Genomic DNA, 16,300 nt, shown 5'->3' with positions numbered 1-16,300 from the left:
CGAAAGAGAAGCAATTGCTAGCCACGCAATGTGACGAACTAGAGGCAAGATCCAGACGAAATAATATCAGGATACACGGCGTCAAGGGGAAAAGTGATGAGAAGAATATGACAGGAATTGTTAAAGATCTCATTGGAACTTGTTTAAAATTGCCCATGGGCATAGACCTGCAAATTGAGAGGGCACAAGGCTATGAATCCTACCCACCTGCGCGTAATTGTTGCACGGTTCCTCAATTACGCAGTCAAAGATCTTATCTTGCAAGAAGCATGGAAACAAAAACCAACGTACGACGGACGCCCAGTATACTTCAATCAAGATTATACAACCGGTACTGTCAAGCAGGGGTGGACTGGGACTGAAAAACAGCCCTGGACTCTGACCAGCCCGGCCCAAATTAGCGTAAATGTGACACTTCCACAAATACGTATGTATTAACCTCTAACCACCCGCCCTAACAATAACGAGTGCATTTTCCCCAGTTCGGCTTTTTATTATTATTATTTTGACTGAAAAAGAACGGAAAAGGTGATCGTAGAAACAGAAGCAAAATCATTAATATAAATAATAAATAATAATGGACCCAAAATTGAACCTTGTGGTACACCATACTCCACGGAATTCCTTTTAGATTTATGTTTTTTTGTACTGGGCTTTACCCAAATCTAAAAGCTTCTCGACTGGAGATCAACAATGTAGCGCCTCATTTGAAAGCTAAGACCTACGAGAGTGATGGAAACTTTTCATCACGTCGCCACATTTTTGTCATATTTTTGTTGTTTTAAAAAAAAAAAAATTCTATAATTTTTTGTTGTGTTTTTTTGTCCGTGTTTTTCTCATGTTTTCATCCTCTTTTTCTCGATATTTTGATGCTTTTCTTTTTAGCTTTTAGATTTGGGTAAAGCTCGGTTGAGGCGGGACTAGTGGCCCTCGAGCCAGTGGCCCTTCTGTGCTCTTCCAGAATGGACATATAGCCAGTCCGCCCCTGCTGTCAAGAAGAGGAAACGGGGGCGAGAGGTAATAAAACTTTTGAAAGAGAAAAATATAAAAGCTTTATAACATGCGCAATGTCTAATAAAGCATACAGAAATAAAGCTGTCCCTCCGCTCAGTTGTGCAGCCACTCGCTGTAAAGTCCGATCCGAGATGAGTGAGAGGCGGTGGGGAGTGAGAGGCAGTCGCCCTCTGCGCGGGACACCACTCAAATACACACATTTACCCTTTCTTAATTAGAAGGGAAAGGAATCTTATTTGTATAGCGCTTTTCATATGACACAAGCCACACCCAAAGCGCTTCACCCATGAAAGGGAGGGGGCCTCATTCACTCCATGCTGGTAAGCTACATTTGTAGGTACAGTTTCCCCTGGGGTAGACTGACAGAAGCGAGGCTGCTCACATCTGCGCCAACGGTCCCTCCGACCACCACCAACCACTCACACATAGGTGAAGGTGAAGTGTCTTGCACAAGGACACAACCACAGTCTGCACCTGCAGGAGCTTTGCCTGGCCTGCCAGACACTCCTCCCTTCTGTTCAAAGGAAGAACCAGCTCCTCGCAGCCGATCATCTCACGATTTTACCCACATCGGTCCAATCACGCACCGAGAGGCGGGACTTCATTCCCCCAGGGGCGGAACCCGTCACCACACTCCAGGGGCGGACCGGGACTGAAAAACAGCCCTGGACTCTGACCAGCCTGGCCCAAATTAGCGTAATTGTGACACTTCCACAAATACATATTTTAACCTCTTACCACCCGCCTAAACCAAATGCATTCTGTCCTCTTTTGGCTGTGTAACACCTCATTTGAAAGCTAAGACCCACAAAACTGACTTTTTTTCCTCACGCTGTTGCTGTGTCACCTTTTGTATGTTTTTTTTTTTCTTTTTTTTTCTTTTTTGTGACATTTTTGTTGAATTTTTGTCACTCTTTGGTTGAGGTTTTTGTCACTTTTCGTTGAATTTTTTTATTGAGTTTTTGTCACATTTTTGTTTAATTTTTGTCACATTTTTTTTGAGTTTTTGTCACATTTTTGTCACATTTTTGTTGAGTTTTTGTTAAATTTTTTAGAGTTTTTGTCACCTTTTTTTTTTATTTTTGTCACATTTTTGGTCACATTTTTGTTGATTTTTTGTTGAGTTTTTGTTGAATTTTTGTCACATTTTTGTTGAGTTTTTGTCACATTTTTATTGAATTTTTGTTGAATTTTTGTTGAATTTTTGTTGAATTTTTGTTGATTTTTTGTTGAATTTCTGTCACATTTTTGTTGAATTTTTGTCACTCTTTGGTTGAGTTTTTGTCACATTTCTGTCACATCTTTGTTGAATTTTTAATTATTTTTTCTATCATTTTTTGTTGTGTTTTTTTGTCTGTGTTTTTCTCATGTTTTCATTCTCTTTATCTCGCTATTTTGATGCTTTTCTTTTGAGCTTTTAGATTTGGGTAAAGCTCGGTTGAGGCGGGACTAGTGGCCCTCGAGCCAGTGGCCCTTCTGTGCTCTTCCAGAACGGACATATGGCCAGTCGGCCCCTGCCACACTCTACCAAAACAACAGAGATGGCGAGTGATACGATGTTTTCTTCTGCTCTTTCGTCTTTCAAATCATTTGAAAAAAAAATGTAATCCCTAAAACCGGAGCAAGAGAAGTTGCAGAGTTATACAGTGGTTGTAAGGAAAGAGGAACTGGAACAATTGCGCTACAGGTTTCTTGGAATTGAAAGGGCCCTGTTTGTGAAATGCACTACTTCTTTTTGATTTGTTTTAGTCATCAAGTAAGTCAGGTAAACAAAATGCCAGCTGATCAGGCCTATAAATTTCTTCTTCTGAGACACTGAAGCCGGTCTCTAAAACAGGCCGGGGCTTTTATTAGAAACTATAGTGGTAGAAATATTCCCCATGTTAGGAATTTGTCTCATACTGGTGTAAATGAAAACTCACGTGCAGGAAGTAACAAACGGGAACCCGGGCCGATGGGGGACGCTGCGGAGGATCTGATCCCAGCGTAACTTTGACACAGATTTAGCCACTTTTCAAACCTCCAGTGACTATATTTGGAAACAGGATAAGCAACAAATGTTGTGTGACCCTCCAGGGTTTTAATAAAGTCACCATCGCGTCTTCAAAGCATGTCCAGCTGCTCCGTGTGCAGGTCAGTCCCACGCCTCAAAATAACTCCTCCCATCAGCGCGAGCTTCTCTCGGGTCAGTCTCATGATCGATCACAAACACAAACGCTCCGTCTAAACTCGCCTTTACACAAGATAACAACAAATAATCCGGTCCGCGGTAAAAACGAAACAGAAACCTGCAGTGACATTGATGTCAAAGCTCCGCTAACAGCAACGAAACACTTCCTGTTGTCCCGACAAAATAAAAGGCGTCAATGTTCCAGCAGCTGGGAGAGGGTTTGAAACGTTAATTAAAGGTATAGCGGAGGATGTTCTATTTCCGGGTGGATCATCAAGACGATTGGTCCTCCTAATTGTCAATCATTCTGGTGATATGCCTACTTGAGGCCGTCGTGCGCGCTCGCCCCTTGTTAATTTCTGCGCATGTGCACTTTCAAGCCTATGTGAGTTACGCTGTTAGCCATTCATTGCTGCTGCAGAACGCACCGAGTCGTTTGAAAATGGCAGAGGGGCAAGAGAAAAAGAGTCTTTGAAGTGTATGAGAAGAAGAGAAAGGCTTCAGAAGAGAGAAACAAGACCAGAGTGTTTTTGGGAGATTCTTCCTCCTCGGAGGCAGGTAGAGCGTTGCGCATGCGCATTTTTTTTTTTTTAAAGTGGAGAGGGCGGTTCTTTCCTAATATTCGGGACAATCCTCCTGTATACCTTTAATAAATGAACCTAATATTTTAGGTGCAAATGGACACAAATGTTTTTCTTCGTTTTCCTGGCCGTCCGTTTTGCTCAAATAGAAATAAAGGCCTGTCTCTAATTGTGGCCTGGTTCCAATAAAGGCCTGGTCCTAGATGCCCTTTAGTATAAAGGGCCTATATTAGAGCATTTACGGTATACACACACACACACACACACACTGGTTCATGTTGCCCTGTTCATGTTGCATAATTGCAAGAGAGGAGGCAACAGGCTTATTGGACAAAAAGAAAGAATGAACAACAATTCTTAGCCAAATCACTTCCATGTGTTAAGACCTGCAACCAATTCATATTCAGGACTGAGAATGACTCACCAAGACCATTGCAAAAAACCTGACCAAACTAGGACTTAACCAAACCACTATGACTTTACCAGACAACCTTTCACAGAGTCAGCGGAATGTCGCATGAGAACAGCCAAAGAGCCGCACTATGTTGCAGATGCCCTTTGAAGAGGTAAGTCTGAAAGATTAATCACAATCACATCAACTAGTTGTGGAACTAGGTACAAAAAAAAGAAAGAGAGAAATATTTCAGGCCTGAAGAGTCCACAATAAAAGTGCAATAAATGTTATAGAAATACAGTAACACCGCTGAATACCGCTAAACAGAGACGAGTTATACTATATATGCTGGTTGATTTGTTGAAACTGCCCTGACGTTGCAGCAGTGAGAGGACACGGTGACGTCGCGGAGCCGTGGGGTGATCAGAACCTGACGTCTGACCCCGCGTGAACCCCAGAGGTCAGAGGTGACGAGACGGCGCTCTGTCTTGTGTCGTTATTTTCAAGACCTCGGCTCGGGACGTGACCTGTGTCTCCTCTGAGCTTTGACGCCGTGGGTGGTTAAAACATCCGTCTTTCTCTGGAGTTATTACTGAAAATGTGTCTGAAATTTGCCGGTTCGTATCGTTTTCGGTGTTCATTGTATCGGCCTGTAGTCTTGTATGAACTGCAGCGAAGTGACGTGTCGGGCATTCTTGCTGAAATTCACTGTCAAGCACTTTACAAGGTACACACTTGACAAAATAGGCCTTTCTTTGAGTGGAAACACAAACCATCCAGACCAGAAGCCTCCTGTCAACTCCGGTGGGCAGCAGAAATAATGAAATTCTCACTCGCTCCATTAGCACGCAGGAATGTATGTAACCCTGTAATAAAGAGTGGAAATATGATCTACTGTAACAGAGAGTGACTTTCTTTCATTCCATGTGTGTCTAATAACTACAACCCAAACATCATTTCTCAATGGACTATTATGTGAAGCTGTGATCACCAACTCTTGTTTCGCAAACTTGAGATCTGGTAAGGGTCCCTGGGTCCTCTTCTTCCAAGCCTGGGCCAAATGCAGAAAGCAAAGCCTGCCTAAGTCTTAATATATCATTTGATGTGTTATATAAAGGTCATAATCTTACGACAGCCTATGAATCATGATGAGATTAACTTGTCATGCCGCATTGCTTTCAAAGGTGTAATGAAGCCCATTTCTTCCCCTTTTCAAGCCTTGAAAATCAAAATTAGTTGAATATAAATGGTCTGTAGTGTGGTTCACAAAATATACTTTGGCCAAATTGACATCGTAAGCATCAATTGCAGCACATTTGGGGCTTTGTATTGATTTGGATTTCACAAATCTATTCTATTCACTTCACAAGGGCCCGATTCCATACAATTCAATTTACATTGAATATAATTCATCCATCCATCCATCCATTTTCTTCCACTTTTCCGTTGCCGGGTCATGGGGGCAGCAGTTGGAGCTGCCCAAATCACACTGCACCAGCCCCTTATGGCTCCTCCTTCCACGGAAGGACGGCCACATGATTCTAACCAGGCCTGTTGGTCTCTCATAAGGGGCTTCTGAACCGCTCTTTGTCTGACCCGTCACCTATAGGACCTGTTTGCCCTGGGAGACCCGACCAGGGGCACGAAGCCCCCGACAACAGAGCTCCTGGATCATTCAGGCGCTCAAACCCCTCCACCACCTGGATATGGAAGACATTCTCAGAAGAACAATTGCTGCAAATAGTAGAAACTAACTCTGACTTTGTGGATTGGTAAAAAATCTGAACATTTACATTAAGATTGAACCCAATGCAGTTGCATTTATCATTTACGTTTTATTTAAAGGAACAGGCCACCATTTTTACATACTGAGATATGTTCTTACCTGAGCTTAGACGAGTTGATATGTAACTGTCTGGTCTTTGTGTGTGCCCTGAGTCACGCAAAAAGAAAAAAGATGTTGTTAGCATTTAGCCTCTCCCAGCATATTCCGATAGCTCCGAACAGGGGTGAAGTTAGAAGCGACCACCCTCGTTCATGGGCACACAGACCAGACAGGTACGCATCAACTCATCTAAGCTCAGGTAAAAACATATCACAGTATGGAAAAACTGTGGCCTGTTCCTTTAACATGACCTTACCAAAACAAAAATGCAGGAAGTCACATGCATGATGGGAAAAAGACGAATTAAAAGGATCAATCTAACCTATTACGTCTCCCCTGATCAGGGATTAGGTTATGATTAGGGTTAGGAACAACAAATGTAATGTAAGTTGTGTTTCTCTCACACAGATCTTACACATGTTTTTACATACTAGAAGGTCTTGGCTTTCAAATGAGGTATCACACTGGCATATAGTCTGTAAGCTCTCCTGTCGCTTTGACATTTGGATATGCATAACTGCTAACCCTAAGCTGACAGATTTTAATCAATATCGGGCTATTCATAGGAAAATTAAACCCAGCCTTAGTCACGATAATTACTGTATATCGATTCATCGCTTGATCGTATCGATTCATCGCTTCATCGCTTGAAGTATAATGAAGGACGACAATATTTCTAGACTCCCATGAATGCATAGATACAGACGGCATCTCGTCAAGGGGGCGTGGCTTCGCCGAGGGGGAGAATAGAATCTTTCTTTTTAGCCTTTTTCTGGTGGAATATGAACTTATTTATCACACATGAATAAAGTCAAATCTAAATCGGGCCCATATGGATATTTTCTCACAGCAGATTGTTCAGTAGAAGTGAAAAAACGGCAGTTGTAGCTAGCGCTAGCTAACCGTTAGCATTAGCCTGATGCTAACATGAAGCATCAAGTTAGCATTCTCCATTATTTATGGGCTGTTTAACCACTTTGCTCCTCTCCATGTCGTTGTATCTTTATTTAGTAGAAAACTGCATTCATAATGAAGGGTTGGTTAAAGTAGTTTTTTAATAATTAGAGAAAGTTTAGATTTTTCTCCAAATTGTTTTCCCCCTTAACTGTTTTCAAACATGACCATATATGGGCGATTCCAGAGATGCCGTCTGTATCTATGACATGCTGTGTGATAGATTTTTAGATCGATTTTTGTTCCGCCTTGATACGACTACAGATTCATGGACAATTATCTCAACAATGTGTGTGTTCTCTGTCCACCCTCACCCTCCAGGCCCCGTCGTCCCCCTTGAACACGCACAGACTCACGGAGCTGTGTGTAAACGCTCCACGCCCGGTGCAGCCCATGATGGATCAGGCCTGCGCCGGCTCAAGCTGTGGCATTAGTCATTCCCCCGTATAATGATGATGAATGTGAGTCAGGCTCCTTCAACCGCTGTTTTCTTTAGGCATAATCGGATTGAGGAGATCGGCATCACCTGTTGGAGCCGAAATCACTCCCGCCTGTGTGCGAGCCTCGCTGTCACCGGCTGAGGAAGTGCAGAAGGGGGGGGCAGAAAAACTGTTCATTAAGTCCTAATGCTACTCATCTGGCTCTGGGCCACAGCTGTGCTCTCTCTGAGGCGCAAGACCGGGAACTAAAGGTGGAATAATGTTGATAAGGTGGAGAAAGAGAAACAGTTCATTTAGGGAAACGAGATGGATTTGGTAAAGGCGATTTCAAGCAACAGAAAGATAGAGTGAAATTCTACTGTACCAGAATAAAAGTGTTCGGGGGCATGGCTGTTTGAGTTTGGAAACACAGGAGCCCAATTGGGATACGGCTATTGTATCACCTAATATCGCAATACAATATTTTTTATTGCGATATATTATGCAGCCTTAATGTCTGTGCACTGTGTAAGATCTCCATCGTGCTCCATAACAGCTTCTTGTTTGAGAGGCAACACGTCCAGAGGAAAGTCCATTGACGACGTTTTAAAAACCTTTGCCACAGTGTACTCAGTCTGCAGCCCACTTTTGCGATTCAATCTAGTCGAGATGAGAAGAAAAAAGTGTGAAAAACACAGTCCAACCAGAGCACGCCTGTTGAGTCTGGAGTTATTTGAAGGAAGGGGCACAAGAAGCGGCTTTGATCCAGAACACTTCAGGCCGCGTTATTACAATGGAAGTAATTATGCATCATTAGTGTGCGTAATTGGCTTCTAGTCCCCCCATTTTCCTGCTGTGACATGTTGCCATTTGTGCTTAAGTGAACCATGATCATAATGCTTAAGCGAATTGTGCTCAGCCAAGAGGAAAGAACTGCCACAGTCAAGCAGAGAATCGTCGATAAACTATTGAGTCTTCAGTTGAGTCTTCAATCCAAGGTCTATCAGTGACATTGGGTTCTGTCAGGTGCTCTCATTTATAATTTGTATATTTCCCACCCTCACCTGTGGTCATGAGATTTGGGTAATGACCGAAAGGACAAGATCGCGAATACAAGCGGCCGAAATGAGTTTCCTTCGCAGGGTGGCTGGGCGCACCCTTCGAGCTCGGGTGAGGAGCTCAGTTACCCGGGAGGAGCTCGGAGTAGAGTCGCTGCTCCTTCACGTCGAAAGGAGCAGCTGTGGTGGCTATAGGGCATCTGTTCCGGATACCTCCAGGTCGCCTCCCGCGGGAGGTGTTCCAGGCATGTCCGAGTGGGAAGAGGCCTCGTGGAAGACCCAGGACACGGTGGTGGGACTATGTCTCCGAGCTGGCCTGGTGTCGCCTCAGGGTCCCCCCAGAACAGCTGGAGGAGGTGTGTGTGGACTGGTAAGTTTGGGCATCTCTGCTGAGACTGCTGCCCCCGCGACCCGGCCCCGGATAAAGCGGAAGAAAATGGATGGATGGATGGATGGATGGATGGATGGATATATTTCCCTCAAATGGGCAATGAATTTCTGTGGAATTAGGGGTTACTCTCAACATTTCTGATTTCCCCCAAACACCCAAGTCCTGATCAAACATTGTCTAAGGCCTGGAAATTGCCAGCACGCAAGAATAAGCACCGTCTCATTCATTAGTTCAGAAGTTCATTAGTTCAACTTTCTTTATGCCAAACTGTCATACCGCCTTTTAGGGATGGGCGATAGCACATTTTTTGGAACCGATACGATACCGATACGATACTGGTCATTTCATATGGGTGAATGTATTTCAATCAATATACATTTCTAAAACAAACAGAACCTAAACCAGAATGATATGCCCGGCTCAGTTCAATCCTTTGCTGTTGTGACTGTTTTGGCTCAGAACAAAGAAATAAATCATCCTTTTGGGTTGACAATTGCTGCCCCACCTTCCTTTTACATATGCAAATTAGTATCAATACTTTTTGCTCAATATCGACACTTAAAAAGTAGCCGTTTGGTATGGATATATCAATACTTTGGTATCGCTCCGCCCATCCCTACCGCCTTTGCTCTGCCCGATCCCGTCAAGCCTCGGAAGCTCAGCAGGAAAGGGCCTGGTCGGTACTTGGATGGGAGACCGTTTGCTAACACCAGGAAGCCTGAGGAATGCGGTGAGTGAGTGAGTGGTCGGTGAGGGTCGGATGGGCCTCGCTTCTGTCAGTCTACCCCAGGGCAGCTGTGGCTACCACCACCAAGTATGGAGTGAATGAATAATGCAATGTAAAATGTCTTTGAGTGTCCAGAAAAGCGCTATATAAAACCGATGCATTATTATAATTATAACATAAATATATTATTAACAGACAAAACTGAGTCCCCTCACTCTTCTCCCTGACTCGTCGCTAAAGTTCGGCCCTGGGGGAAGTTGCCGCGATGATAAAAGCCTTGGGATGTTCAAGGACATATTTTGCCCCATGGATCGGTGATAACATGGAACTTTTCTAATGTTGTTTTTGTACAACAAGTCTCATGCTTGCGTAAGCTTTGCTGCTTGCACGAATGTCTAAAGCTACTCCTGTATTAGCCAACTAGTTTATTCGAGCATCCTTTTTATTATTGAAGTTCTTTTCGGGGAGTTTGTCCTCTCACACTGCAACAAGTGGAAGCCTACTGTTGTCATCAAATAAAGTCAGAGCGGACATGTTAGCATTACAGGGACATGGATGAAGAAACTAAAGAGAATGGAACTGGAAAGTCCGCTTTACACCACAATGAATGAACCACAATTTGAAAATTACTGCTTTAAATTACAACACACTGACGCAAATCCACTTCTGTTACACAACGTGGGTCAATGACAACATTTTTTGCCCTTGTACTGTCATACCTGTTTCTTCTCAACACTTACAGTATTTGTCATGGCTCGAAAACTTGACTAAAACTCTTTCACATTAATGCACTATAACTTACAGTGTCCGGGCAGCCTGTTTTATATTTCATTCATTCATTGAAGAGCAGCATATGAGACTGTAAGACCAGAACAATGGCAAACTAACACTAAACATGTGGCAGAATGAATATAGGCTGTTTTGTATACATTTCATTCAAGGTTCTTCAGAAAAATGAGAATGGGAGAGCAATGTCTTCTTTGGGTTCTCAGAAAACCAGCTTTAAAGCAAATCACCAGGAATTGGAGAGAAACAATGGATCGAACATGGAGAGACCGCCTCATAAAATGAATTATAAAAATGAGGCTTGTCTATGGGATGTATTCAATGTAATAAGTAAGTGGGCTGTGCCTGTGAGTGAGCAAAAATGAGACGAGCGGGAGGTGTTGAACAAGAAAATACCACACTGAAATGGTTTCCCTGCACATGCATTAGGAAATATAGTGAAGGATTACTGCTGTTATTGTGTTCTTTCGATACACAAGAAACACATTAGGGGCCCGATCTTCCGCCAGGCGCTAGAACAGCGTTGGTCTAAACAAAACTGTCATCTTGCATGTGCGCGACTGTAGCGCCATAGTTGCTCCAGTGGCATCATCTTTTCCTCCTTAAAAGGAACAGGCCACCGCTTTTACATACTGAAATATGTTCTTGCCTGAGCTTAGATGAGTTGATACATACCTGTCATGGCCTATTCCTTTGAACACATGATCACGCAGCTCTGCCCAAAAGGTCTGCAGAACACCAGACCGGACAGCCCGTGCGTGGAGTGCTGCAGAGTCAGACCTGACTGAGGCGTGCAATCATATTTGTGAGAATGATGCTGCGGGCGGGGGCGGGGCCACGTTCACGTGTGCACTGCATGCTCTGCTCGCGCTGCTTAATAACAGTTGTTACTAAAGTTTATGTCTTTCCACAAGAGTAGTAAACTATTCGTCCATTTTAAAGAAGGTTATGATCAGATTTCGTATTAATGAAACTAAAAAGGTGATGCGTGTAACTCGGGCCGGGCTCGGGCCTAAAATCTAACCTCTAGATTGAGGGCACGCACAAAGACCAGATAGGTACGTATCAACTCGTCTAAGTTCAGGTAAGAGCATATCTCAGTATGTAAAACGGTGGCCTGTTCCGCTAACATCGCCATTCGCCATGGGTGTCTGTCCAGCCCATGTTCAGCCCCCGTTCAACCCACTTACTTAAGTCTGGAGCTGAAGTCTGCGTTTGGAAACCAAGAAGGAATTCACCATGCACACCAGCAGCAACTTAACCCACATGGCACAACTGATTGCTTACATGGCACTTTTTTCCCCCCAATCCGCGCCTTACCTTCTGCAGCCACAGCGTGTTGTTCTCCATGGTGTTCTCCAGCCTCTGTATCTTCTGCATGGACCCGTCGCCGTCTGCTGCTGGTGCGGGAGGAGGAGGGGGCGAATCTCTTTGGACCACACCGGCCCCCGCAGTCCTGGGCCCCGCGAGCTGCTCTCTGCCCTGACAGCCGTCCAACTCCGGCAACACGAAGGTGTAGCTGCACTGTCCATGCTGGATGCGATGCAGCCTCCTCCTCTTCTCCGCTCCCCCGCCGGACTTGTCCCTCCTCTGGCTTTTCCCGAGGCCCCGGTCCGAACTTGAAGCCCCCGCGGCGTCGGCGACAACAGACGCAGTCCACGCTACAAGCAGAGAGCACCAAATGAAATTACAACGCTTCATGTCGCTCTTTCGAAGGTAGAGACGTTTCACTTTAGGACATGGTGCATTTGGAGTCCATCCATGCTTGAAGTCGCTGAATTATCCCTTTCTGACAAATGCGTTAACTTTGTCTGCGAAAAGCACATTTAAGGGCAACAGGTGTCTCCACATCACACTTGCTGTATCCCACTGAAAATGACATCCATTGTGAAAAAGCAATCACAAATAATTCATGGGTGTAGGAAAAATGTGAAAGCAAACTGCAATATCCAGAAAGAGAGGTTTGTCAGTGTCCTAAGTGGCCAAGAGAACTGCTTCGGCTCCCCCCTGCTCTTATCTGGGACAGGCCAAGGAAACATGTGAGAGAGACAGGACAACCCCACAGAGGAGGAGAAGGAGGGGTGAGAGCGGGGTTTGTGGACAGAGAGAGAGAGAGAGAGAGAGGGGAGCTAAAAGAAGGATTGGGCAAATAAGAAAGAGAATTGCTGGTGCCACTGTGTTCAACATTTTGCTGCAGTTTCAGGGCTAAAGATGCACTACTTCAAATATCCTGTTTTGTGTAAGTCGGAGGTAGTCGAGCAAATCTGAAACACAGACCGATCTGCTCATCCCAGTTAATTGCATGCAGTTTCAAAGCTCATGTGCACGGTGTTGAGAAGTGACCTATAGCCCTTACCGCCAATAAATACACTGCACTTATAGATTCTGGCTTCCATATTTGCAATGTTTAAACCAAGTACTTTCATCCCCCTACATGTTCCAGCCATGTCCTAATGTGTAGATTAGAATGAGCTCAGACCTGTTCACCACAACTGCCCAGGGGCGGACTGGGACTGAAAAACAGCCCTGGACTCTGGTCAGCCTGGCCCAAATTAGCGTAAATAAGACTCTTCCACAAATGCATATGTTAAAAACCTCTTACCGCCCGGCTCAAAGGGGTGAGATGCACGTTAGCCATTTTACACTCACTACTGCCATCTCAGGTCATACGTGTAGCTGCAGCTTCTATATTAAGCTCGTGCATGGCGGCACTTCAGACCAGCATTAACACGTTTTTGCGTGACAGTGCAGGATTTTAGAGGCAGTTGTGGTGAACAGGTCTGAGCTCATTCTACACATTAGGACATGGCTGAATCATGTAGGGGGATGAAAATACATGATTTTAACATTTTTAAACTCCTTTTAGTCCCTTTAACCGAGAGCATTTTCTCCAGTCCGGCCTTACCCAAATCTTAAGGCTTCTTGACTGGAGAGCACCACTGTAACGCCTCATTTGAAAGCTAAAATCTAGAAAAGCATTTTTGTTTGTTATTGTTTGTTTTTGTTGCTTTTTGGCCTGTTTTAGTCACTTTTTTAGTCACTTTTTCGTTGTGTTTGCGTCTCTTGTTTTTCGTTTTTTTTTGTCATGTTTTTGTTGTTTTTTCATCACTTTTTTCATTGGTTTGTCGTCACGTTTTCGTCACATTTTGTTGTGTTTTTGTCACTTTTTTGTTGCTTTTCCAGCACATTTTTGTTTTTGGATGCTTTTCTTTTAAGCTTTTAGATTTGGGTAAAGCTCGGTTGTGCCCGGGGGTAAGGGTCAGGTATAAAGTGAGAGGTCAGACCGGTGGCCCTAGAGCCAGTGGCCCTTCTGTGCTCTTCCAGAATGGACATATGGCCAGTCCGCCCCTGCAACTGCCTCTAAAATCCTGCTCTGTCACTTAATTCGGGTCCGAAGCATAGACTGTAAAAAATAACTCCTCCCCGTTTACCATAATGACCACGCTCGTGGGGGAATTCATGGCGGATTTACAGACTCCTCCTCCCCAGCTCTGACGAAGCATGTTCCTAAAAAGGGCATAAGGGCGGGATCTTCACCGTAGACTCCGCCCTTGCGTGACGTGTAGCTCGCGCTGCTCCAATGCAAACAGTCCGAGCCTCATTAAGTACGAGATTTCAAAAATTCATATTACGAAAAACCAGCCTGGTTTCATATATTGTGATTAACCCAGCGTTATCTCAGGAGGAACATCTAGCCTAGTCTAGTGTTGAAAAAATTGAAACCAGGCGTTAAAGTTGTTTTTAAGGGGTCTAAACTCCAATGCTTTTCAATGGGGGACTAGCGGTGATATGGAGGTACTACAGCAATGGCAGAGCAATGGCGGCCCCCAGTGTCGTGGTCATAAAGCAGAGCAGCCAGCGGCCATTGGTCCGAAGTGCCGTCATGCACAAGCTTTATATAGAAGATGCAGTTACGCATAAGACCTGAGGTGGCAGTAGTGAGCATAAAATTACTAACTTGCATCTAGCCCCTTTAAAGCATTTGTAATACATGTCTTAGGCATGAATGAATACTTAATATGCTTCATCCTTTATTAAAAACTTTTCCTATCTAAACAAACAAAGAAACAAAGAAACAAACAAAATTTGACTCGTTTTGGTTTTTTTCCTAAAACGAGTCAAATTACTATAATGTTTCAGCTTTGCTTGTCTTGATAAAGCCACCCTACATCCATTTTCTTCTACTTTTTCCAGGGCGGGGTCATGGAGGCAGCAGTCTGAGCACAAATGCCCAGACTTCCATATCGATTCACAACACATCTAGTTATTCTAGGGCAGTGGTTCTCAACCTGGGGGTCGGGACCCCCAAGGGGGTTGCGAGACAAATTAGGGGGTTTGCCAGATCATGTAGATAAAATATACAAAGTTTTTTTTAGCATATATTATAATATTTTATTGTGGCATGTGTGCTATTTTACCAGAGGGCCATTATATGTTCGTAATTTGATGAATTTTATTTTAGCCCTTTTTTTTTTATTTTTATTTTTTTATAAGTATCTAGGCTAATGTTCCGATTTCTCACGGTGTGACCCGAGCAAGGGTTCATGAACCCCCTTCACTGTTATAATGGGGGTCGCGGCTCCAAAAGGTTGAGAACCACTGTTCTAGGGGATCCTGAGGCGACACCAGGCCGGCTCAGAGAGTCCCTTTAGTGGGTCTCCTGGGTCTGGATGCACCAGAACACCAAGGGAGGCGACCAGGGAGCATCTGAAAAACAGATGCTCGAGCCACTCAACTGGTTCCTCTCAACAGGAAGGAGCAGTGGCTATACTCCGAGCTTCTCCCAGATCTCAGGACCATAGGTGAGGGCAGGAACGTCCCTCTTCATCCACCATCCACCAATCCGTCTGTCGATCTCACCCTCTATCCATCCCTCACTCGTAGACAAGACCTTGAGATACATAAAATTCTCCATTCATTTAAAGCCACAAATCGGAAAATTGCAGGTTAGGCCTCTGTCTTACTTCAACTCACTGCAACGACTATTTTAACAACACTTTTACTTGTTATTCTACTTACTGGCTAAAATGTAATGCGCAGTATGGCTTTAAATATGGGAGGTATCTTCAATCATTCATACATTCTTAACAGTTTTACAGAGAAAGAGCTCTTGGGGAAAGTACCAAAAGAGGAGGACTGAAAAGGGGTGAAGTGGCAGAAGAGTGTGACACTAAACACAGCAGCTACTCTGTGATTTACGAGGCACTTTGTCCCCGTGTCCTGGACAAAGCGATGCTCTGCAGACCAGATCCCGGCACTTTACCGACCAGTGAAGGATCGGTCTGGACGCTGGAGCAGATACTTCATCCTACAAAGTGGAGAGATAAGACAGAGAAACAACAGTAAAAGAGAGATAAGATAATCCTTCATGATTTAGAAAGGATTCTGAGCAGCGTACTGAGAGTAACTCAAAGTGGAAATGCGAAATCGACTTTCTTGAGGTTTAAATCATGTTTTAACATTGTTCCCTGGTCAAAGACAGGCCTGGAGTAGTATTTCACAACATTCACACAGTTTTGAGTGAATCCTCGGACAAAGCTGTCAAATTTAGCTGTTTCTTCTTCTACGGTGTCGGTGCCTCGTTCTGTACTCCCTGATTACAACTGCGACAACTGTCCTCCACATTTTAAAGCCCAGAATCCAACATGATCAAAGTCCGTTTATTGCGCACTGCTGGAGCTGCTAACCACGCCGTATCCAACCTGGAAGTTATTTTTTAAAGATCATTCCAATAGCTTTAATTCTTAATTTAATTCTTACAGAGACATATTTTGAAATGATTAAACCTGAAACATCAAAGCTGAGGCACCAAAATAAGGTTTTAAAGTCTATTTTTAGGCTCCATATGCATGACATGTCCACTTTTATGTACATATAGAATTGAATCATTCTCAAACCCATGACACGAGCAAAAACTGAAA

The 16,300-nt window shown here is 44.0% G+C and overlaps 1 protein-coding gene across 1 annotated transcript in view; it reads right to left on the bottom strand.

The window, feature by feature from the left end:
• Nucleotides 1-12,386, bottom strand: part of angpt4 (angiopoietin 4) — a 75,180-nt gene extending 62,794 nt beyond the window's left edge. The window contains exon 1 of the mRNA XM_079579295.1: nt 11,700-12,386. Coding sequence (XP_079435421.1) covers nt 11,700-12,080 — 381 coding nt within the window. The 5' untranslated portion in view covers nt 12,081-12,386. The remainder of the gene's footprint in view (nt 1-11,699) is intronic.
• Nucleotides 12,387-16,300: the final 3,914 nt, after the last annotated feature.

Source organism: Gobius niger (genome assembly GCF_951799975.1).
Source record: "Gobius niger genome assembly, chromosome: 20".
NCBI lineage: Eukaryota > Metazoa > Chordata > Actinopteri > Gobiiformes > Gobiidae > Gobius > Gobius niger.
Note: the sequence above shows the minus strand (reverse complement) of the source record. Positions and strands in the feature narration are given on the sequence as shown.